General features: G+C 38.9%; 1 protein-coding gene across 3 annotated transcripts in view; it reads right to left on the reverse strand.

The window, feature by feature from the left end:
- Positions 1–399: 399 nt before the first annotated feature.
- The window catches only part of LOC101738337 (E3 ubiquitin-protein ligase RNF123), a 45,912-nt gene continuing 23,612 nt past the window's right edge, over positions 400–22,699 (reverse strand). For 2 of the 3 annotated variants that reach the window (XM_062674366.1, XM_021347445.3), the window contains exons 20-36: positions 19,459–19,564; positions 18,236–18,386; positions 17,778–17,874; positions 16,999–17,090; positions 16,362–16,511; positions 15,355–15,452; positions 14,906–14,976; positions 10,990–11,118; positions 10,374–10,536; positions 9,571–9,708; positions 9,034–9,107; positions 8,046–8,185; positions 5,151–5,336; positions 3,005–3,175; positions 1,876–1,984; positions 1,163–1,355; positions 400–564 (exon numbers count right to left, since the gene is read on the reverse strand). In XM_062674366.1, coding sequence (XP_062530350.1) covers positions 468–564; positions 1,163–1,355; positions 1,876–1,984; positions 3,005–3,175; positions 5,151–5,336; positions 8,046–8,185; positions 9,034–9,107; positions 9,571–9,708; positions 10,374–10,536; positions 10,990–11,118; positions 14,906–14,976; positions 15,355–15,452; positions 16,362–16,511; positions 16,999–17,090; positions 17,778–17,874; positions 18,236–18,386; positions 19,459–19,564 — 2,165 coding nt within the window. In that variant the 3' untranslated portion in view covers positions 400–467. Of the gene's footprint in view, positions 565–1,162; positions 1,356–1,875; positions 1,985–3,004; positions 3,176–5,150; positions 5,337–8,045; positions 8,186–9,033; positions 9,108–9,570; positions 9,709–10,373; positions 10,537–10,989; positions 11,119–14,905; positions 14,977–15,354; positions 15,453–16,361; positions 16,512–16,998; positions 17,091–17,777; positions 17,875–18,235; positions 18,387–19,458; positions 19,565–22,699 lie in introns of those variants that run through there. The other variant, XM_021347447.3, reaches the window with a different exon arrangement.

The following is a 22,699-nucleotide window of genomic DNA, read 5'->3' on the forward strand; positions in this document are numbered from 1 at the left end:
ATACTATAGACATCTACAACGTAAATGCCGCCTCCCACTTTGAGATATAAGTTCTAAGGTCTCAGTATAGTTACAACGGCTACCCCACCCTTCAAGCCGAAACGCATTACTGTTTCACGGCAGAAATAGGCGGGGTGGTGGTGGTACCTACCCGTGTGGACTCACAAGAGGTCCTACCATCAGTAAGAAACGACTTCCCATATTAGTGTTTTCGAGGTTCGTGTGAGTTTGAGACGAGAGTTTCGCCAATTCATCATAACTTCCAAATACCTGAACAGATTTCCATGTATAGGGTATCGTTAGAATCCTTATAATATGAGGTTATATTATCCAATGAGACGAGCTGTTTTTTTAATTTTTTTATATTATAACCAGATAGAGTGCTCTATGACAAAACAATTGTAAAGTATCATATTCCTTTATTAACAGAACTCTTGAAGACGCATCCACAGTGCAAAAGTGTGTAATTAATTGTTAGCCGGCTCGATTTCTTGGACTGTATCGATTTCCGCTTTGCAGAAGAAACATTGTTTGCTGTTGAGCAGATGCTGCATTACGCAGGCTCTGTAACAATTCAGTTTTACAGTTTTAATGAATTTAAATTTTATTTCGTGTAACACTTTAAATTTTAAATCCAAATGAAAAATAAAAATATACCAATGTAATTATGAAGGGTATGATGGTATGGTAGGTATGGAGGATCATTTCAGAGTTTATTTTATTTTATTTATTGCTTAGATGGGTGGACGAGCTCACAGCCCACCTGGTGTTAAGTGGTTACTGGAGCCCATAGACATCTAAAATGTAAATACGCCACCCACCTTGAGACATACGTTCTTAGGTCTCAGTGTAGTTACAACGGCTGCCCTGCCCTTCAAACCGAAACGCATTACTGCTTCACGGCAGAAATAGGCAGGGCGGTGGTGCTTACCCGTGCGGACTCACAAGAGGTCCTACCACCAATTTATTAAAAAGTGTCCCCTAAAAGGGAGACAATAAAGATGGCGTCATAGTAGCAATTGATAAGAATTTCAGAACAGCGCCATAAATTAGGAATAACGAATGAGGGAGGAGCTTTCCTCTCGCTCCCAATTTGATTCCACCTTATCTCCAGCGATGTGGAAGTGGATTTTTGTACATACGCTGTAATATTGAGACTGACCTGCAAGAATGATGTCCGCACGGCACGAAGGCTGTGTCGGCGGGTCTCGCGTAGCATATGGTGCAGAGCAAGTCGGACTGCGCCCCACTGGAGCCCGGGGACCGCGCCCTCGTTACTATATCGCGTGCCACTCGCAGACGGTCTACCGCTACCTCCAACGCTTTCAAGTCTGACGCTGCCACGTCTTCCGGATCTATTAATCGGAAAATCAGTTGTTTGTTTGATGCAAAAGAACAACTCAGCTCGAATTTGAGCTCGTCCAACCACCTAAGCAATAAAAAGAAATACATAAAAAGTGTGTGTGTGTGTATGTGTGTGCAAGTCACACACGGTAGAAGTGAAACTTATAACATATAAAAATAATCGCAAGGGTCAACCACTCCGCACTGCAATGGAGCAGCCGCACCCCGGAGGAACCACCTGCATAATCACAGTATCCCGACGCCAGGTAGGTATGATTTAGGAAGAGAAATACGAGAACGTCTACCAACTGTGTAACATCTCGTCACCGCGATTCAAGAATTGTTGAATTTACGTGCAGCGACATCTGTTCATAACAAACTAAATATAAATAAAATAAACATGGCGCGTAACGGAAGAAATTAAGATGGCGCGTAACCGAAAAATGTTACATGCGTTTTTTCTTCCCTACGTCGATAAAGAAGTTTCACATCAAAAAACTTAAATACATATTTACGGGTATGGCTACTAACATCGGTAAAAGGAGAAGCTCTTGTCCTTGGTTTTTCCCAGCATGAAGTCTAGACCGTCAATGCGGAACAACGGTTCCATTATCAGCGCTTTCGTCACTTTATCTAAGTGCTGTTCGAATAATCGCCAATCAGTTACAAAAGTTACCGCAGCAAGAGATTTTGATTAAGATCGATATACGGTACATATTATTCGTAGAATAGTTGAACGAGCTCACAGCCCGCCTGGTGTTAAGTGATCACCGAAGTCTATAGACATTCATCACGTAAATGCTGCCACACATATTGAGACATGAGTTCAAAGTCTCCGTTTTTAATAGAGCAACATCTGCCCCACCCTTCAAACCGAAGCGCTTTACTGATTGACGGCAGAAATAGACAGGGTACCTATCCGTGCGGACTCACAAGACGTCCTACCACCAGTAAATACGCAAATTAAATTTTTAGCGGGTTTCATTTTATTACACGATGTTATTCCTTCACCGTGAAAATCAATCGTGAACATTTGTTAAGTACGTATTTTTTTACATAAAGATGGTATATTTCTGCGGAATTCGAACTCCGGTATATTTGCATCGCTTGATACGAATGCACTGGGCGTCTTATCCTTTTGGTTACGAGGAGTAAACTATTTCGTTTAGGGACATTTGGACATGATTAATGCAAACTAGAAGCAACTTTCAAAAAGTAACTTTCGAGATAATAAGATTTTTGCTTCAAAAGTGTGTAGAAAAAAATTGGTAAGTTAATCTATACTAATATATAAATCTACAGTGGTTTTTACGGATGTTGCGTTATAACTACTGAACCATGCATCCGATTGACTTGAAACTTGGTATCCGTGTAGAAAATACATGTATTTAATGGATAGATTAATATTTATGTTATATGAGTGTTGGATTCTCTAATAATAATGACAATAAATATAATGTTAATTTTAAATGCCAAGCGAAGCGGGCGAGTACGGCTAGTTAGGATATAAAACTTTACAATAATATGTGTAAGGCGATATAGGACAACAAAATTATTTTGATTTTTCTTTGATTTACTTTTAAATTTAAATCAAAAACCAAATAACTGCATCGAACAGCTTAATTATCTTAAGCCAATAGAACTAATAATGTTATAGCACCTCCGGTGGTAATTTCGGCTCTAGTAGCCCTAAGAGACATCCCGCAACGGGAGCCAAGGCTACGTAATAATGGACCCTGTCGGTGTCAGGGAGACCGCGCGCTATAAGACGCGCGAAGCTGGCCCCCCCGCCTCCACGAATACACACTCGAGACACCACGGCCATCAGAATCTACCAGAAAAGACATGGTAATTAAGCGAAGTATTTCCTTAGGTTTTCGTGGGTAGTCTGTACTTATACTCTGTAGTACTCTATAAGATAGAAAATCTCTTTTTACACGCTTTATATTAGCTTCACTTGTATGTATGTTTGTATGTTTGTGACTTACCGGTGGTAGGACTACATATGAGTCCGCGCGGGTGGGTACCACCACCCTGCCTATTTCTGCCGTGAAGCAGTAGTGCGTTTCGGTTTGAAGGATGGGGCAGCCGTTGTAACTATACATGAGACCTTAGAACTTATATCTCAATGTGGGTGGCGCATTTACGTTGTGGATGTCTATGGGCTCCAGTAACCACTTAAGACCAGGTGGGCTGTGAACTCGTCTACCCATAAGCAATAAAAAAAAAAAAAAAAAAACTGACTCCTTTAGAAGCGATTTTGACCCACCTTAAACGGCTAGATTTCATTTAAACTTTGTAGATTTATCGAGGACCGATGACAATACACTAATTTGATAAGATTATTCCATTATTCAATTTGAAAATAAGATTTTTGCCGATTTATATAATTTTTATCTATAGTCGATAAGGCAGGAATTGATGTTAAAGTACTTAATAGTTTTAAAAATACGCTTTTATAGAAAATTTAACAAAAAAATGAAAAATAAATAATAGTTTAAAAAACACGCTTTATATAAAATTCAACTAAAAAATAGAAAATAAATTTCAATAAATATAAATTGAAAATAGTGTAAAATATATTTTATTTAAAAAAAGGATGGGGTGCTTTTTAAGATATTATTGAAATAATAATTCTTCTACTCATATCTGTAAGAAAAATATTTATAACTAATAACACTATGCACCCCACGCTTTTTTTTACAATAAAATATATTTAACACTATTTAAATTTAAATTTATTAAAATTTATTTTCAATTTTTTAGTTGAATTTTATGTACAGCGTGTTTTTTAGTTTTTTAAACTATAATTTTTTTTTATTGACATTTATATACTTCCAGTGTTTCATTTTACGTGTAATGAACATTACAATATGCGGTAGTCATTCATGAACACATTGTTTGATACGTATTAACTCAGAACAACTTTATTTTTATTTCGTTATTTTCAACCACAGCGCCGTGGCATCGCTCAATATTAATAATATATCAGGTATACCACTCATTACATTCGAATGACCACACTTTTATTTAAATGAAAATAAAGGTACAGTTTGCAAATTAATAGTTTTATTTTCATTAATATTTTTTCCGGTTTTTGCGATATGTAGGCATGATTAAAACTGCCTTTACGGCTTAAATTAATATTTTTTATGTATATTATAATATTTTCGATATTCCGAATACAATATAGTTCTCGTGGTTACCGATGACGACGAAGACGTTATTCGTTTTTGATATTTGAATATTTTTATGAAAGTTAGTAAAGTAGTAGTACTAACTCGCCAATACCAAACAAAATCTTATAACAAGCACATTCGATTTTTTTTTGCTTAGACGTGTAGACGAGCTCACAGCCCACCTGGTGTTAAGTGGTTACTGGAACCCATAGACATCTACAACGTAAATGCGCCACACACCTTGATATAAGTTCTAAGGTCTCAGTATAGTTACAACCACTGCCCTTCAAGCCGAAACGCATTACTGCTTCACGGCAGAAATAGGCGGGGTGGTGGTACCTACCCGTGCGGACTCACAAGAGGCCCTACCACCAGCAATTACGCAAATTATAATTTTGCGGGTTTGATTTTTATTACACGAAGTTATTCCTTCACCGTGGAAGTCAATCGTGAACCTTTGTCGGGTACGTATTTCATTAGAAAAATTGGGACCCGCCTGCGGGATTCGAACGACGGTGCATCGCTCAACACGAATGCACCGGACGTCTTATCCGTTAGGCCACGACGACTTCATATCGATAACAGTGTCGTGCGTATTATTTATCAGCGAAACAGTTCGCGCCATACCTGACAGGTCCGACCGAGGAGCAGTTCGTTCTGGTTGTCGCAAGCCTCAGACTTCGTCGTAAGGACGGGCGCCAGACGTAACGTCATCTCCAGCGCTCGAGCCAGTCCGTGGTACAGATCGAAGCAGGTCGCACACAGCTTTATTTGACGCGGTTCCAGCTGAGCATCCACGGTAACTCTATCCATCTGAATAAAAAAAAACATCTTTTTAATGTGTCCACCTGTTATTACCACAATAAATAATATTTAAAAAAAATACGCTTTTATAGAAAATCCCACTAAAAAATAGTTTTTTTTTAAACTATTATTTATTTTTCATTTTTTAGTTTAATTTCAATTTTTTCATTATTTTTAGATTTTTTTTTTAATTATTGTTTTTCGAGTTAATCCGACGTTTTGAAGGGGGGTGAAAATCATGTTCAAAGATTCCATTACATACTAACATACATACGTCTGCAGCTAATAAAAGCGTATTAAAAAGATTTCTATGTATGGAACAGATAGAAGAATACAAAAATAAAAATCTTTAACAAAAAAATGTTAAATACAAAGGCTCAGTAAAATTTAAGATAAACTTTCATTGTTTTTCATGATTGGGATCCTGGTAAATATAATAAATGTATTATTGACTCAACTCATAAAAACAATTGCTCTGTCATCGGTCTTCGTTACGTGTGCGTATTTGAAGTTAATCGAAGGGCTTAACATTGTGTGAAAATTATGTATAAAGTTTCTATCATGTCATTAAAGATACTAGAGGTCCCGCAGTAGTCGAAATTCGACTATAATTAATTGGAATTGTAAGTTTGTACACTATTATGATTGTATTTTATACTTCTATAATCACAAATTTCGCCAAGACTACACTGTAAAAAATGTTAACAAAGACAAACAATGTTTAATCTATTCTCAATGTGACCACAGACGTCAAGAACAAAAGTTTGACAATAAATAAATAGTATGCATGCGTGTGTGCGTCAAATACATGGTAGTGTGTGTAATGTTTTCTTTATTGATTTAATGTATCTTTTATGCATTATTTAAAATAAAAAAATAGCATTGTGCACTTCTTCTCTATATTCTCTATAAGTGTGGAAAATTTCATACTCCTCCGTCCGCGCAATTTTCGTAAAAAGGGATACAAAGTTTTTGCTTCACGTATTAATATATAGATATAGGTGAAGCTTATTAAACCGAAAATTGACAATTCTGTGCTTAAAATCTCTTCATTCAGTTCTTTTTTTATTTTATTTTTATTGCTTAGGTTTATTCAGTTCATTCAAACGAAATTCCTTCATTCAAAATAATGAGGCCTCGGGATCATAATGAGAAGTCTGTATACTACTATTATTTTTACTACTACTACTATTTTACTACTACTATTTTTTACAGGTGGTAGGACCTCTTGGGAGGCCACACGGGTAGGTACCACCACCCCGCCTATTTCCGCCGTGAAGCAGTAATGCGTTTCGGTTCGAAGGGTGGGGTAGCCGTTGTATCTATACTGAGATCTTAGAACTTATATCTCAAGGTGGGTGGCGCATTTACGTTGTAGACGTCTATGGGTTCCAGTAACATCACCACTTCATCCACTTAACATCAGGTGGGCTGTGAGCTCGTCCATCCATATAAGCAATAAAAAAAAAACGAATCATTCGGGGAATTGCATAGTATTTCCACGCTACATAATTGAAATTGTCATTAGCAATATTCAGGCACATTAGAGTATCTCTTATTTTTTTTTTTTTTTTTTATTGCCCTTGTAGGCAGACGAGCATACGGCCCTCCTGATGGTGAGTGGTTACCGTCGCCCATGGGCTTCAACAATGCCAGGGGCAAGACCGAGCCGCTGCCTACCGCTTAATACTCTCCACAAGCCTCGTTTGAAGAAGGACATGTCATAGCGCTCGGGAAACACCGTGGAGGGGAGCTCATTCCATAGCCGGATGGTACGTGGCAAGAAGGCTCTCTGGAAACGCACTGTGAATGACCGCAGTGGCTCCAGGTAGTATGGATGAACTCTACTCCGGTGGCGGGCGGTGCGATGGTAGAAACGAGATGACGGTATCATCTCGAACAATTCCTCATTAACAAGCATTTCTTCTAGAAACGATTTTAGCACACTGAGTTTCTCGCCGGATCTTCTCAGTGGGTCGCGTTTCCGATCCAGTGCTAGATTCTGCGAAGCACTGCTCTTGCTAGGGCCAGCGTTAGCAACACTCCGGTTTGAGCCCCGTGAGCTCACCTACACGACAAGGAGAAGCTGAAAGCCTCTCAGCCTCTCAAGGCTATCAGCATAGGTAGGAAAAAAAAAGAAGCGATGGCGTGTTCCGACTCAAACTGCCATTAACTTCAAAGCGGTAAGACTTCTATGTAATTCTTCAAAGAGGGCAGGCGTCGTTCTAATAATAACTTATGATTAATCTATCTAACAATTAAACCGCATTATCCAATTTACAATGAGTCAATACAACGTTTACTCGATTTGAAGTCGTCGTGGCCTAAAGGATAAGACGTCCGGTGCATTCGTGTTGAGAGATGCACCGGTGTTCGAATCCCGCCGGCGGGTACCAATTTTTCTAATGAATAACATCGTGTAATAAAAAATATGAAACCCGCAAAATCATAATTTGCGTAATTACTGGTGGTAGGACCTCTTGTGAGCCCGCGCGGGTAGGTACCACAGCCCTGCCTATTTCTGCCGTGAAGCAGTAATGCGTTTCGGTTTGAAGGGTGAGGCAGCCGTTGTAACTATACCGAGATCTTAGAACTTATATCTCAAGGTGGGTGGCGCATTTACGTTGTAGATGTCCATGGGCTCCAGTAACCATTTAACGCCAAGTAGGCTGTGAGCTCGTCCACAATCTAAGCAATAAAAAAAAATCATCAACTCACCTCTTGCATCATGGTAATGAATTCGGAAAACGCCCAATTCAATTGACTTAGCAGCGAATTCAGGAAGGCTGCCGCTTCAGGAGGATTCGATAATAGATATTGCCTGATCCTACCTTGTATGACCTCGGACGGACATGGACCTAAAATTTACAGGACATGATTTCGTAAATTTGACCTGACTCGCTGGTGGTGGTACCGTTTCCTGCATCGGAAAAACATTCAGCTACGTCATTGTCAGCTATTCATTCAGCTATGAACAAGTTTTGTATGCTGATTATCTGAGTTTTATTATCTATATATTATGTATATATTTAACGTATATAAATATGTATATCAGTCTGGTTTCATAACTCAGGGAAACTCAATTTGGGGCGGAATGATCGTGCGTGTTTTTTTGTTATTGCTTAGATGGGCGGACAAGCTCACAGCCCACCTGGCGTTAAGTGGTTACTGGAGTCCATAGACACTAACGCTGTAAATGCGCCACCCACCTTGACATATAAGTTCTAAGGTCTCAAGTATAGTTACAACGGCTGCCCCACCCTTCAAACCGAAACGCATTACTGCTTCACGGCAGAAATAGGCAGGGTGGTGGTACCTACCCGTGAGGACTCACAAGAGGTCCAACCACCAGTAAAAAAAGTTCCGGGTTATTATCGATTTGAGAGCTTTATTTATTGTTGTCAATTCAACAAGTGTACGTCAGTATACCGTCCGTGCCAGTGCTGCTTTCTACTGGACTTTCCACCCCACCTATTTCTGCTCCGAAGCATTAAAAAAGGACCTAGGCCTCGTAGCTGAAGCTGAGTAGCAACATCCACATTGTCAAATCTATGTGTTCCGGTAACCGGTAACTTAACAACAGTCGAACAGTGAGCTCGATCACTCTTCTGTGCAATAAACAAAATACTAACCCATTCTCGATCATAAGGTATTATTTATTTGTGGTTTTCTGTAATAAAAAAAAAATTCCAATAGACGTTCTCACCGAAACATTGGCTCATCAGACCGGCATCAACTTTCGCGCCCAAATTATTAACTGTAGGCTCTCTATCGCCGTACCTAGATTAAAAAGAAACCTCAAATGTGTGTGCACAGATAGGATGTTAAAAAAATTCTGTAGGTACGATAACTCTACTTCTTTCTGCGACCAAGTAGTTGTACGTATCGGTCTGTGTGGACAGTGTACAGCAAAATTGATACTTCATCTTTATGTGTTAATCTTAAGAAGCGGTATTTACGGTGATGAGTTACCACTAACATTCCTCCTCCTTGCTTCGATAATCTTCGATGTTGAGAGTCGTGGCCTCCCTTAATAACTTCTCCTGGACTATCTTGTGTCACTAACATTATCTATTAAATATTAATGGTGTTGTGAGTTCATTCACGCTAAGCTAGATCAGAGATTTCTTCCTATTTAAATCTCAAGTTGTGTACGCTACATTCAGCAGAGCATACAGTTAATCAGCTGGCCTTATGTTTCATGTGACAAATAAAGAAAAAAAACAACAAGCAGATTAGTTACTTAGCAGCTAAATGCGGCCATTGTCGATGTTTGAACCCGAAGCCAGTGCCGTGCCAGAATCTGACCAGGACCCAGTTGGACTGCGCCCATGCCCTGTTCTGGTATGGACGGAGCAACTCCTCTATCATACGCATTTGTCTGTTTGACAGAGAAAAGAAATTTCTTTTGTTCACTATTCTGTAACTGCATAAGGATACTGGATTTAACGGTGGGTAGCAGCTTGGTTCTGCCCCTGGAAATATTTTTTTGTCCTACCTAAGCTGCTAGCCTTGAGAGGCTATTTCAGCTTACGCTAAGGTTACCCTTAACTAGTAGGTGAGCTCACGGGCTCAAACCGGAGTGATGCTAACACTGACCCTAGCAAGAGCAGTGCTTCGCAGAATCTACCACCGGATCGGAAACGCGACTCACTGAGAAGATCCGGCGAGAAACTCAGTGGGCTGTGTCTATGGGTTAATTTGAGGACGGTGACCGGAGCTTGTGGTACCTAAAAGCATCGTTAATGGATCGGGGCCCTGGCGTTACTGAAGTCCATTAGCGACGGTAATTACTCACCATCAGGTGGGCAGTAAAAAAAGTTAGATGATTAAGTGGTTATGTAGACACAACAATGAGAACACCACCACCCACCTCGAAACTCAACTTCAATGTTTCGATTATTGTTTCATAACGTCTATTGCATAAGGCCACCCAAACTCCCCAATTCCACTAAATCTTTTTTTTCAATTTGGCCGTGTGCTGTATTTCAAAAAGTTTTGCAAAACGGTAATGATTGCTTTGAAAATAATAATTTAAATACAGACTGTTTGAAAGGAACTCGTTCTATCGCCCTCATTGTAGCTGGCTGTGTCGCGAACGACGCTAAAGTCTGGACTAAGGACTCTCTGGTGCTGGCCAACACAATTCTCGAATCCGCAAACTCGGTACATAGGAACGCAGCGCACGATACGACCTGTGTTTCCCAATCTGAGGACAGGAAAAGTTGATGACAAAAATTCAAGGTTTTCATTGAATGATCTCGTCTATTTGTATGGCAAGCATTGGAAAGATAGTCCTCGATTTTTTATTTAATTTTTTTATTGCTTAGATGGGTGGACGAGTAAAGCCCACCTGGTGTTAAGTGTTTACTGGAGTCCATAGACATCTACAACGTAAATGACGCCGCTCATCTCGAGACATGAGTTCTAAGGTCTCAGTATAGTTACAACGGCTGCCCCACCCTTCAAGCTGAAACGCATTATTGCTTCACGGTAAAAATAGGCAGGGTGGTGGTACCCACAACTGCGAACTCACAAGAGGTCCTACCACCAGTAAAGACTATATATTTCTTATTCCCTTGAAAGTTGAAAATAAAATATGTAAAACGAACATGATTCGGCCCATTTATCGGTTTCTATAAAAACAAATAGTAGTGGATACCAGGTATCTGCTGCACGGGAACCGTCGGATGCATGTACAGACGTAAAGTATTGCACAGTTCAAGCATTGCGTCTACGTGGTACTCCGGAACGAAGGCGAAGAGAGGCTCCGAGAATTCTGGAGATTCTTCTGAAGGTTATGAAACAAAAAATACTTAGGAACAAGGTTTTCTTTATTGCCCTTGTGGGCAGACGAGCATGCGGCCCACCTGATGGTGAGTGGTTACCGTCGCCTATGGACTTCAGCAATGCCAGGGGCAGAGCCAAGCCGCAGCCTACCGCAACTGATTCTTTGAACTTTTCCAAGATAGAAGGGTTCGTTCGTTCACTCATCTGAGTAACCAAAAATCTGGTTCGAAGGTCCAAAGCCTTTTGAATCGCTGTGTATTAAAAGACTGTGCACTTAGAAATGAGCCGCGAGATTCCCTAGACATTTTATTGATAGTGATAAAAGCATATGAATTAGCATTTGTTGTTAACCCATTGCCTGCCATGAGGATCATCGGTGCTTTATGTGGCACACTGAAGTAATTATGTCGATTTCTGTTACTAAGGCGCCGGAAAGTTAGGTCGTCTTGTACCCCAAAAAAAAACAGGTAATGTAGATTTTTAGTACCAATTATTGCTACCCGATTGCGACGCGCTAATTATATAAACTAGAGGTCCCGCAGTAGTCGAAATTCGACTCTAATTAATTGGAATTGTAAGTTTGTACACTATTAAGATTGTATTTTATACTTCTACTAGCTGACCCGGCAAACGTCGTCTTGCCATATATAAGATTTCTAGAGAATTTCTAGTGTAGAAAAAAAATGAGTAACTTATTGGAAGTGTATAAGGATGTGGAATATGAGTGAAAAAGGCCTGGAGCGCTGTGAACGATGAGGGAATGTTGTTTAAAAATAACAAAACACCAAACATTAATTGTTTTAATTTATTAAAAGTAATAATTATATATATAATTAATTCATTACATAATAATAATCTCTTAATGCTGCAGCGTGAACAATATTTTTTGTTAGCCCGTCTTTAGCTAATACAAACAAACTTGATGGTTTACCCACTCGAGAGCATGCAACGTATAATTGTCCGTGTGAAAAACATGGTGTGCTCAAATCTAAGCCACAAACAGACATTGTTTGGCCTTGGGATTTATTAATAGTCATTGCAAATGCCAATCTAATCGGAAATTGAATACGCTTAAATTGAATTGGCACATCTGTGGGTATAATAGGTATTCGTGGTATCAATATATTTTCACCTCGAAACTTGCCATTTATAATGGTACCTTCGATAACTTTTTTCATTATTTTTTTAATGACTAATCACGTATCGTTGCATAACCGTGGCGGGTTCAAATTACGAAGCAAAATAATTGGAGATCCAACCTTCAATTGTAAGTTATGTGGTGGCATGCCTGGCAAATCCAGTGAGTTCAAAAACTCTGCTGGAAAATTTACAGATTCAGTGTCATCGCAAACTGTATCAATAAATTTATATGATACCAAGTCCCTTGGCAATAACTGTGGTATCTTCAGATTTAAAATGTCAACGTCCACATTTTTTGCAGCTAACATTGCTCTTTCTGCAAGCCACTCGAGATTTATGTAATTCGTGTGTACATCGGGAAATATTTGTTCAATGAGAGCATCTTGCGAATCAATGATAGTGCAGAAATCATTCGCTAATTTTATGTATCCAGTTTCAGCTATAGTGACTTTTCCATCGCCGATATTTAAGAGTTGTTTTGAGAATGTTTCAGCGGATGGATCTTGAAGCATTTGAATGCGCATATTTACTGTCATCTGTACTATTTCAACATTACGACACAATGTCGATGATTTTAAGCAGGCGTTGATTTCATCAGCGTATGTTGAACGTGGAATGACGGGAAGTGTTTGTCTAAAGTCACCTGAAAGGACTAACCGAGTGCCACCAAATAGTTTGTCGTTGTTTTTAATATCTTTCAATGTCCTGTTCAACGCCTCAAGCGAATGTTTGTGTGCCATGGTACATTCATATTTTCCACTCTAAGCACCGCCATGTCACTGCCTTTATGGACATAATTGCAAATGTATTTGATGCTTTTCACAGAACTGCAGAACTCAACATTAATATGAGCATTGTATGTTTTGCTCAGCAGGGGTGAATATGGCACGACCTAACGATTGTCAATATCAATGTCTGTGTTGCTGATGTTTTTAATAAATGATTGTACGCCATTATCTGGATTCCTTCGACGATATGTTGGATATCCGTCGACATTTGTGATTGTATCGTTAGTGAAATCTTTAGGGATTTTTTTTGTAGATTTTCCATGTGACATGCAAGGCGATGAACTAAAAATGTTTAACTACTACGCTTGAAGCATAAACACTAATAATAGCCGAAAACTGTAGAGGTAACATCCCTACTCCGTGCTGTTTACTGGGTCAGAAGTGACACCTGTAGACATCTGGCGGGGATAACTAATTAAATGACGATTGATCAGTTTTCGACCGGAGAGGAAAAATGATTAAATTACTAAAATGGCTATTAAAAAATAAGGGTTGATCGTAGAAGGGTGAAAATTGAGGATTGTATGTATTTTTGTATGTTGTATCATAAAAAAATAGAAATCAAAAATTTTGTCTAAAAAATAAATAAATAAATTTAGGGGTGGACTACCCCTAACATTTAGGGGGATGAAAAATAGATGTTGGCCGATTCTCATAAATACCGGATAAGCACAAAAAATTTCATCAAAATCGGTCAAGCCGTTTCGGAGGAGTATGGCAACGAAAACTGTGACACGAGAATTTTATATATTAGATAATCACAAATTTCGCCAAGACTACACTATAAAAATATTAACAAAGGCAAACAATATTTAATCTATTCTCAATTTGACAACAGACGCCAAGAACAAAAGTTTGACAATAAATAGTATGCATGCGTGTGTGCGTCAAATACATGGTATGTAGTGTGTGTAATGTTTTCTTTATTGATTTATTGTATCTTTTATGCATTATTTAAAAAAAAAAATGCATTGTGCACTTCTTCTCTATATTCTCTATAAGTGTGGAAAATTTCATACTCGTCCGTCAGCGCAATTTTCGTAAAAAGGGATACAAAGTTTTTGCTTCACGTATTAATATATATATGACATTAAACTGCAGTAAGCGGTAAGCCAACAATCGCGGTGCGTGGTACGAAATAATTTGACGTTTTGCGCACGGTCGCGACGCGTCAAACATCTGCAAAATTGTGGTTGTCGCAAATTTTTACGTGATCAGGGGGCGGGTAAGGTAACGTCACCCTGCCTATCTCTGCCGTGAAGCAGTTCATCCATTTCGGTTTGATATGCGGGGTAGGGTTATAATACTGAGATAAGGAACGAATGTCTCAAAGTAAGTGGCGTTTCGTTGTTTTCGTTGTTGAGGACTATGGGCTTAGGTAAACACTTAGCACCGGTTTGATCGTGAACTCGTCCACCGATCTAAGCCATGAAAAAGATATACCGGTCGCAAGAAAAGACAGGGTATCGTGCTAATGTATTTTGACACGATAGCACCATCAATCAAGAGCTATGTTTTTTGTTCCTTGTCACATAAAAAATTATACGATCCGCTGGGTTGACGTTGGTGAGCAGTCTCCTTTTAGAATCCATTTAAAAAAAAAAAAAAAAACGATGCATTGCGTATAGTAATATTATATAGCATAGATATAGAGACTGTTCTAGAAACTTAAAAAGAACTATGTTTGTAGCGTTTTCACGCTCAAACTTCTGTAGTGATTTTGAGATAAATCGGCATGGATATCGATGGACAGTTTCGATAGATTAAAGGCCACCATTCATTCTACTGCTGAATATAATGGGGGTCAGGCGCGATAAGCAGTGTAGTCAACGCGGGAAAAACTGTGAGAGGAAAACTTACGACTCGATGGGCCCATTTGAATGTTGGAGCTTAAACGAGGAGTTGCTGTTCTGGAGGTTGGACTCTGTGGACTGAAAGCACTTTACAAGTTCCGAGGCGATTAATCAAGGGTACTAAACGAATGAATACGACACTAGAGGGCCGTCATAGTTCTCCCCCGGCCACAGACGACTGTTTTTACTGGTAGCAGGACGTATTGTGAATCTGCACGGGCAGGTACCACCACCCTGCCTATTTCTACCGTGAAGCAGTAATGCGTTTCGGTCTGAAGGGTAGGGCAGCCGTTGTAACTATACTGAGATCTTAGAACTTAAATCTCAAGGTGGGTGGCGCATTTACATTGCAGATGTCTATGGGCTCCAGTAACCGCTTAACACCAGTGGTGGGCTGTGAGCTCGTCCATCCATCAAAGCAATAAAAAAAAAATCTAATGATCACGTAAAAATTACCTCATGTCCGAGCTAGAGCTGTATTCCAGTTGCAATGAATCATAACTAGCGCCTCCGAGGATAGAACTCTTGCCTGGAAGTATTTCTTTACTTGCTACCTAATTAAAAACAAAAGAAAACCCACGTAAAACTGATTTAATCGCCATTTAAACGATAACTCAACATCTGTAAGAGACAATGCATAATTTTGATAATAATTATTCCGGTATTTTGTACTATGATGACGTCGAGATACCGCGGGCTACGTAAATGTCGCCATTTGCATTGAATGTAATATTCATTACTAAAAAAAAAAAACTAACAAAATACGCTTTTATAGAAAATCCAACTCAAAATAGAAAATAAAAAATGATTTTATTGTAAAAAAAAGCGTAGGGTGCTTTTCAGGATATTATCAAAATAACCCTACTACTCATATCTGTTCATAAAATATTTATAACTATTGATACCATGCACAAAACATTTATAACTACTGAAACCATGCATAGTTGAATTTTCTATAAAAGCGTATTTTGTTAGTTTTTTTTAAAATATTATTTATTTTTCATTTTTAAGTTGAATTTCAATTTTTTCAATCTTTTTTTGAAATATTCTTTTTAATATTGAATTGTTTTCGATCCTTAATAAGTATACCAAATTTCGTTTTGAAGGGGGTTAAAATCATGTTCAATGATTCCGTTACAAACATACATACGTCTGAAGCTAATAAAAGCGTATTAAAAATCATTTAATTTCAATGGTCAACGTTTCAATCATGAGCCTGTATCTCTCCACTGCTGGATGTAGGCCACTCCCATGGTCCACCATAATGAACGATCCTCCGCCTTCCGCGTCCAATCCCAGCATATCGCCGCAAGTCATCGGTCCACCGGGCAGGGGGACGCTCAACGCTGCGTTTACCGGTACGTGGTCTCCAGTCCAGAATACGTCTGCTCCATTGACCATCGGTTCTGTGACACGTATGTCCATTGTACCCAACGTATCCTAGCACATTGGTTTTGCGTTACCTGTACATGAGCCGCGTAATCTGGATCGGAAGCCACCCTGAGCGAATGCAGTGTCCCAGCAAAGTGTCTCGACAATTCCAACTGTCTTTGCTTAGTCCACACAGCTCCAATCACCCACGCCATTTGTAAAGCACTTGCTTCTAACTTTTCCTGGAATGATCAAAACCTTATGAGATTAAGGTATTAAAAGTAATCCGTGCATTGTAGCGTCTAAAACTGAAAATTAAAACGTATATCTTTGTATTTTTCTAATATTCTACTGGCAGTTTTTTTACTGATGGAAATGTTTTACTGGTGGTAAAACGTTTTGTGAGTCCACACAGGTAGTGCCTATTTCTGCTGTGAAACAGTAATGCGTTTCGGTTTGAAGGGTGGGGCAGCCATTGTACTGAAAAAACTGAGACTTAGAAACCATGGCTCAAAGTGGGTAGCAAGTCAATAGGCTTTGATGACCACTTAACACTAGGTAGACCATGAGCTGGTCTACTAATCTAAGGAATTAAGCAAATCTTAAACAATTCTGATATGTGGTTATGTTTCAAGTCTCTCTTTCTAAGCAATGAAAGTCAACTTTGTGTAGCATGCTTGCATGTTGACAAGAAGATTCAATTTAAATATATATAAGCTACTTACTTACCTCGTAAACACTTTTAGATCTTTCCAATTCTTTCAAAATTTTCTCCATGAATAGCTTCTTGATTTTCTCATCCTCTGATAGGCTATCATTACCTATACGTAAGAAACATATTGCCTTAGAATATGAAAATTCATTGAAAATGGTGTTGTCTATGAAATATTGTTTAAGGCTTTGTAAAATCAACATCTTTTATATCTAGAAATTTGGTGTGAAAATGTGCACTAAAAATTTACTGCTTATTACAAGGGCAATAAAAATATCGACGCTCGAAAGGCAAACGTGACTAAGCGACAACAATTGCTTTGTATATAAATGATAGGCAATAATCATATTCGATGCGCAAAAAAAATATTTCTATTTCTAGGTCTATTAAAATAATTTCAATCCTACAGCTACTAGCTAGATTCTACTACAGCTAGATTCGTTAAAATAATTTTTGTTTTCAGGTATTTCAACTTTAAATTAGTCCACTGTAAAGTTCACGCATTGTCGCTTAGTCACGTTTGCCTTTCAAGCGTCGATATGTATATCAGTCTCTGGTACCCATAACACAGGGAATCCTAAATTTGTGGCCGGAAAGTTGTGAATGACTTTTCCCAGTTGTTATTTAAAAAAAAAGCTTTAAAATCATCGATTTTTGTCTGCGATAGTACCAACATTTTTCAACGACAGCCCGTTTCAGGGTCGAGCTTTCGTTTTCGGGAATGCAGTTGGGTTTCGTTGCCAAATATAACCAACAATAACTTATAGATGGATATAAACTATTAAAAAATTCAAACCTTTCCGACAAAGTTCATTGGACACCGTCCAGATTCGTTGCTCAATATCGTGCAGACAATCGGCCATGTCCAGCTGGCTATCCCTAAGTTCGCATAACTGAAAGTAATAGGATATTAGTGTTTTAGAACTTCCAGTTTCCTTTCCAGTTTCACCAGGAGAGGTGGGCGAGTAAAGGCTCAGCCAGGAGGGGTGGGATTTACTAACAGCTGCTTGAGCGCCTCCGAAGGAGACCTAACAACTCAAGAGCAGCTGCTTCGCGAATGAATCTACTACCGGATCGGAATCGCGACCCGCTGAGAAGATCCGGCGAGAAACTCAGGGAGCTGATGCATGGGTTAGGTTGCACGTCGAAGTCTTTGTCGAGTTTGACGAGTACAGCTACCAGAGTCCCTAAGCCTGCTCCTAGTGTTAGAGCTGAAGGCGTCGTTTCATAACTAAGATTAAGCTGATGCTGTACCTTCTCAGCGTGCTTGATGGCAGCACCATGGTACATCGCCAGTAGACCGTCCATTAAACGCGAAAGGGCGGTGCTGGGGTCAATGGGGCCGGCACCCGGCATCATTGACCTAGTACCCTTCATTGCTAGTGCTGTCTCACCTATTGGTATGCTGAAAATTTTTATTTCTTTATGTTAGCAGACAAACTATAGACCTACCTCATATTGAAAAGGCTATCGTAGACCGTAGACACTTAGTCAGTAGCGTTTTTCATTAATACACACGCTCGAAGTAGTGTATATGGAACATGTATATTGGCATATGATGATTTGATGAAAGGATGTTTCTTCAACTGGAAGTAATTCATAAACAAACGTTCGGTACCTATTTTCTAAGAACAAAACACTGGGCCCGAGATCGAAGCAAGGTGTAACCGTTTGACTGGGCCAAGGTGATTTTTTAGCTGGGTTGATTCTAGAAAATGATTTTTTTTATTTCTTTTTTTTTTTAATGTTTTGATGGGTGGACGAGCTCACGACCCACCTGGAGTTAAATGGTTACCGGAGCATATAGACATCTACAACGTAAATGTCGCCACCCACCTTGAGACATGAGTTATAAGGTCTTAGTTTTATAAAATTACAACGGCTGCCGCACCGTTCAAACCGAAATGCATTACTGCTTCACGGCAGAAATGGGCAGGGTGGTGGTACCCACCCGTGCGTACCAAGACGTTCTACACGGAACAGACTTTGCTAGGCGGCAAGATTCTTCAAAATTTACCCGTACCGTAGACTGAAAGCCGTAGTAGGCAAGATGAAGAATGAGAATTTGCTAATAGTACCCTTGAGAGAATTTGCTAACACTATCCCTAGCGAAAGCGCTTCGCAGAATCTACCAGCAGATTGGAATCGCGGCCTACTGAAAAGATCCGGCGTGAAACTCAGTGGGATGTGTCTATGGGGTCATGCATAGTTGCAAAATGCATTATCACCTAAGTTCATTTTGCGCAGATGCTCTCCAGAACCAAAACGCTCTAAGTACCCCAAACAAATGTCAGAACTAACTTCTAAAAAAGCCTCATTATTACACCACGCCTATCGACAAGGACCCTAGAATCTGGATTAACTATTATTAATACATCTAAATCAAATAGTTTATAGATTGTTTTTTTTTTTTTTTAGAAGAACGGGTGAGAAACTCATTGCCTTATTTATTGTTGTTGATTTTGTTGCCAGTTTACCTGTTCGGTAAAAGCGGCATTGGTTGATGCAAAAACCTTGCCATGGAGGAGATCACTTGTGGCAAAGTGGCGAGTCCTGGTGACCCGGCCGTCATATCGCTGACACCTGGAAAACCAAATTTAGTGGGTATTTTAAATGTGCCGGTGGCCATTACATAAATTAATTTAGTACTGTATAATATAGGCTGGTGTTCTGCCCACGGCGCGCTTGCTCTCTATTAACACCAGCCAGATGATCAGATCTAGCAAGACAAGCACTTGGTGGTAGTCTGTACCATGCAGTCCATGCCACCCATTATCGAGCACATTGGAAGTACGTCGCATATGGTCGCGATCCTCAGTAGACGATATAGAAGTAAGTATATTATAGGAGAATTCAATAAAACAAAAACTGCCCTAGCCGTCGCAATGAACTGCATACAGTTGATTCCGGTAGCAATGACGTATGTACAGCAGTGTCATAACTGCGATCATATCGTTATAGAAGGTATATGTAACAAAGGATATATAGGCTTGGTCATCGAGCAATAAAGAACTAAGCGTCTTTAAAATTTCAAATAATTGAAAAATGCCTCATACTATAGCGTCATAGTTTTCGTCCAACTGTTATGCCAGTCTAAGGACCCTTAAATTTACAAGGTCTACACAACGATATGTCTCATGATTAAGTTGAGATCACACAAATTTCTTAGTCTAGATTTTTTTATTCAGCTCTTCAACCAATCACCTTCATCATCATGATTTAATGTTGATTGACAACTATGATGTGTCTACAATTAATCAGAATCATAGTATTTTCTTCGGTTTTCGCGTAGACACAATTAAAACTGCTTTTATTGTATTGTAAAAAACTGAGACTTAGAAGTGGCGTCTCAAGGTGAGTGATGAAATTTATGTGCTTAATGTTTATGAGCTATATATATAAAAATAAAATATAATACATCTTTTTATACAGTCGGTCATCCATGACCACAAAAATTACAAAGAAATCGTAAATCATATGTTGACAATAAATACGTGAGATTAAACCGTAAATATAGTTAAAATTAAGTCACAACCAGTTTAATTAGTGGGAAATTGTTATGGTATCATTACATGGTAACATTCATTAATGATTTTTTTTAATAATTGCATATAAAAAGCATGGGTTTCTTGGAAATACTTGCGTCCCACCTATAGTATGTTGATGACACTATGACAACAAATCAATAGAATAATCACAACAACCGTACCCAATTTCATTACAACCAGATGAACGGTTTAGGTAAACATAGAGGACAAACATACAACATACATTGAGTTTATCTACAGATACATATATTTAAGTATATAGATAGAGAATAACATTTTTTCGTCTTGAATTGTATTTCTTTATAACTAAATAGAGCGAATTATGATTGATAGACTAATCGATGTGCCGATTTTTTTTTTATTGCTTGCCGATACGAATAACGCCATCTGTTATCAAATAGCGAAAACGGATATCAAAACGACTAGTACTAATGGAGTTTTAATTTGTACTTCGGTAAAAGTTTTTATTTATCACGAGTCTGCGCGCGTGACACTGTAAAAAGTTTCGCCGCCTTCTATAAATTTATTATTCTTCATTTTAGACGACGTGACTGTAATAATGAAACTTTAGCTGAGACAGAGTAAGAAATAGACAGAGAATAAACATAAAATAGAACATAAAAATAGCCAACAAACATCTCCTGTTCAGTGACAAATAAAAAACAAAAGCTTACAGCCAATACCGTCTTTACCATAAGGGCACACGGGGCCCGTGCCCAGGGCCCCCATTCTCAGGGGGCCCCGAAAGACCGACAATTTCTTTCACACGTTTATTCTCAAAACATTTTTGTCGGGCACATTACACTTTTTTCACAAATCAGTAATCAGAAGGTATTTACAAGGCATATACTATGCCTTTAATCGAAGATTTTGCTCAACAGAAATCCCGAAAGAAACCGTTATCGAAATCGTAATCAAAAAACCAGCAGCATTTTAATATCATTAAAGACATATTATACCATACTGTATTTGATTACCTACAATAAATGGTCATACTCAGTAAAAAAATGTTATTATAATTCGCATTTTTTACTCTCCAAAAGGGCCTCAAATTCTTGTGTGCCCAAGGGCCCCATCCTAGTTTAAGACGTCCCGGCTTACAGCACTGCGTACACATGAATTGTAATATAAAAGGGGCAAACATACCACCTACCACTTTAATTGAATACGTACATCTATGTTACGTGTTTGTATGTGAATTAGAAATTCTTTGAGAATCGGTCACGATGACAGAGTGTAGGAATATTTATTTTAGAATACTTTGGAATATTTAGGAGCGCGGTATTGTGGGCGGGACACATTAGCAGTGCTAAGCTCAATGCTCCTTCTAGTTGAAGCAAAGAAGAATAATAATATCCGCAGAGGAACTACAATCAGCAATCAGTCAAGGGGGCATTTGGCAGAGCATGTACCGGGAGTTTTTGTAACGAATTCCATGCCAATAATGTGGAGAAATTTTTACTGGTGGTAGAACGTTTTGTGAGTCCACACAGGTAGTGCCCATTTTTGACGTGAAGCAGTAATGAGTTTCGGTCTGAAGGTTGCGGAAGCCGTTGTATTGTAACTACTTTTTATTTTTTATTGCATAGATGGTTAGACGAGCTCACAGCCCACCCGATGTCAAGTGGTTACTGAATCCCATGGATATCTATAGCATAAATGCCGCCACCCACCTTGAGAAAGAGTTCTAAGGTCTCAGTATAGTTACAACGACTGTCCCACCCTTCAAACAGAAACGCATTAGTGCTTCACGGCAGACATAGGCAGGGTGGTGGTACATACGCGTGCGGAGTCACAAAAGGTCCTACCACCAGTAAGAGAGTTTAGAACTCATGTCTCAAGGTGGGTAGCGGCAATTACGTTGCATATGTATATGGGCTCCAGTAATCACTTAACACCAGGTGGGCCGTGAGCTCATTTATCCCTCTATACAATTAATAAAATTTAATGAAGTATTCGCATACATCGTAAACTATAAAACAAAAGAATTTACAAAGACCTCAGGAACTGGCTAATATGCTTATTTTGAATATTGTGTCGTGTGCCTGGTCTTTATTTGCTAACAAAGCTCATAGAAGTCATAATGTGGGTGCTATTATTGATAATAACTGGATTGATCCGATCTGGTCAATCTCCAGTAAAAAGGTTCAAAGTGTAGTGGTGATCGATG

Source organism: Bombyx mori, chromosome 20 (assembly GCF_030269925.1).
Source record: "Bombyx mori chromosome 20, ASM3026992v2".
Taxonomy (NCBI): Eukaryota; Metazoa; Arthropoda; class Insecta; order Lepidoptera; family Bombycidae; genus Bombyx; species Bombyx mori.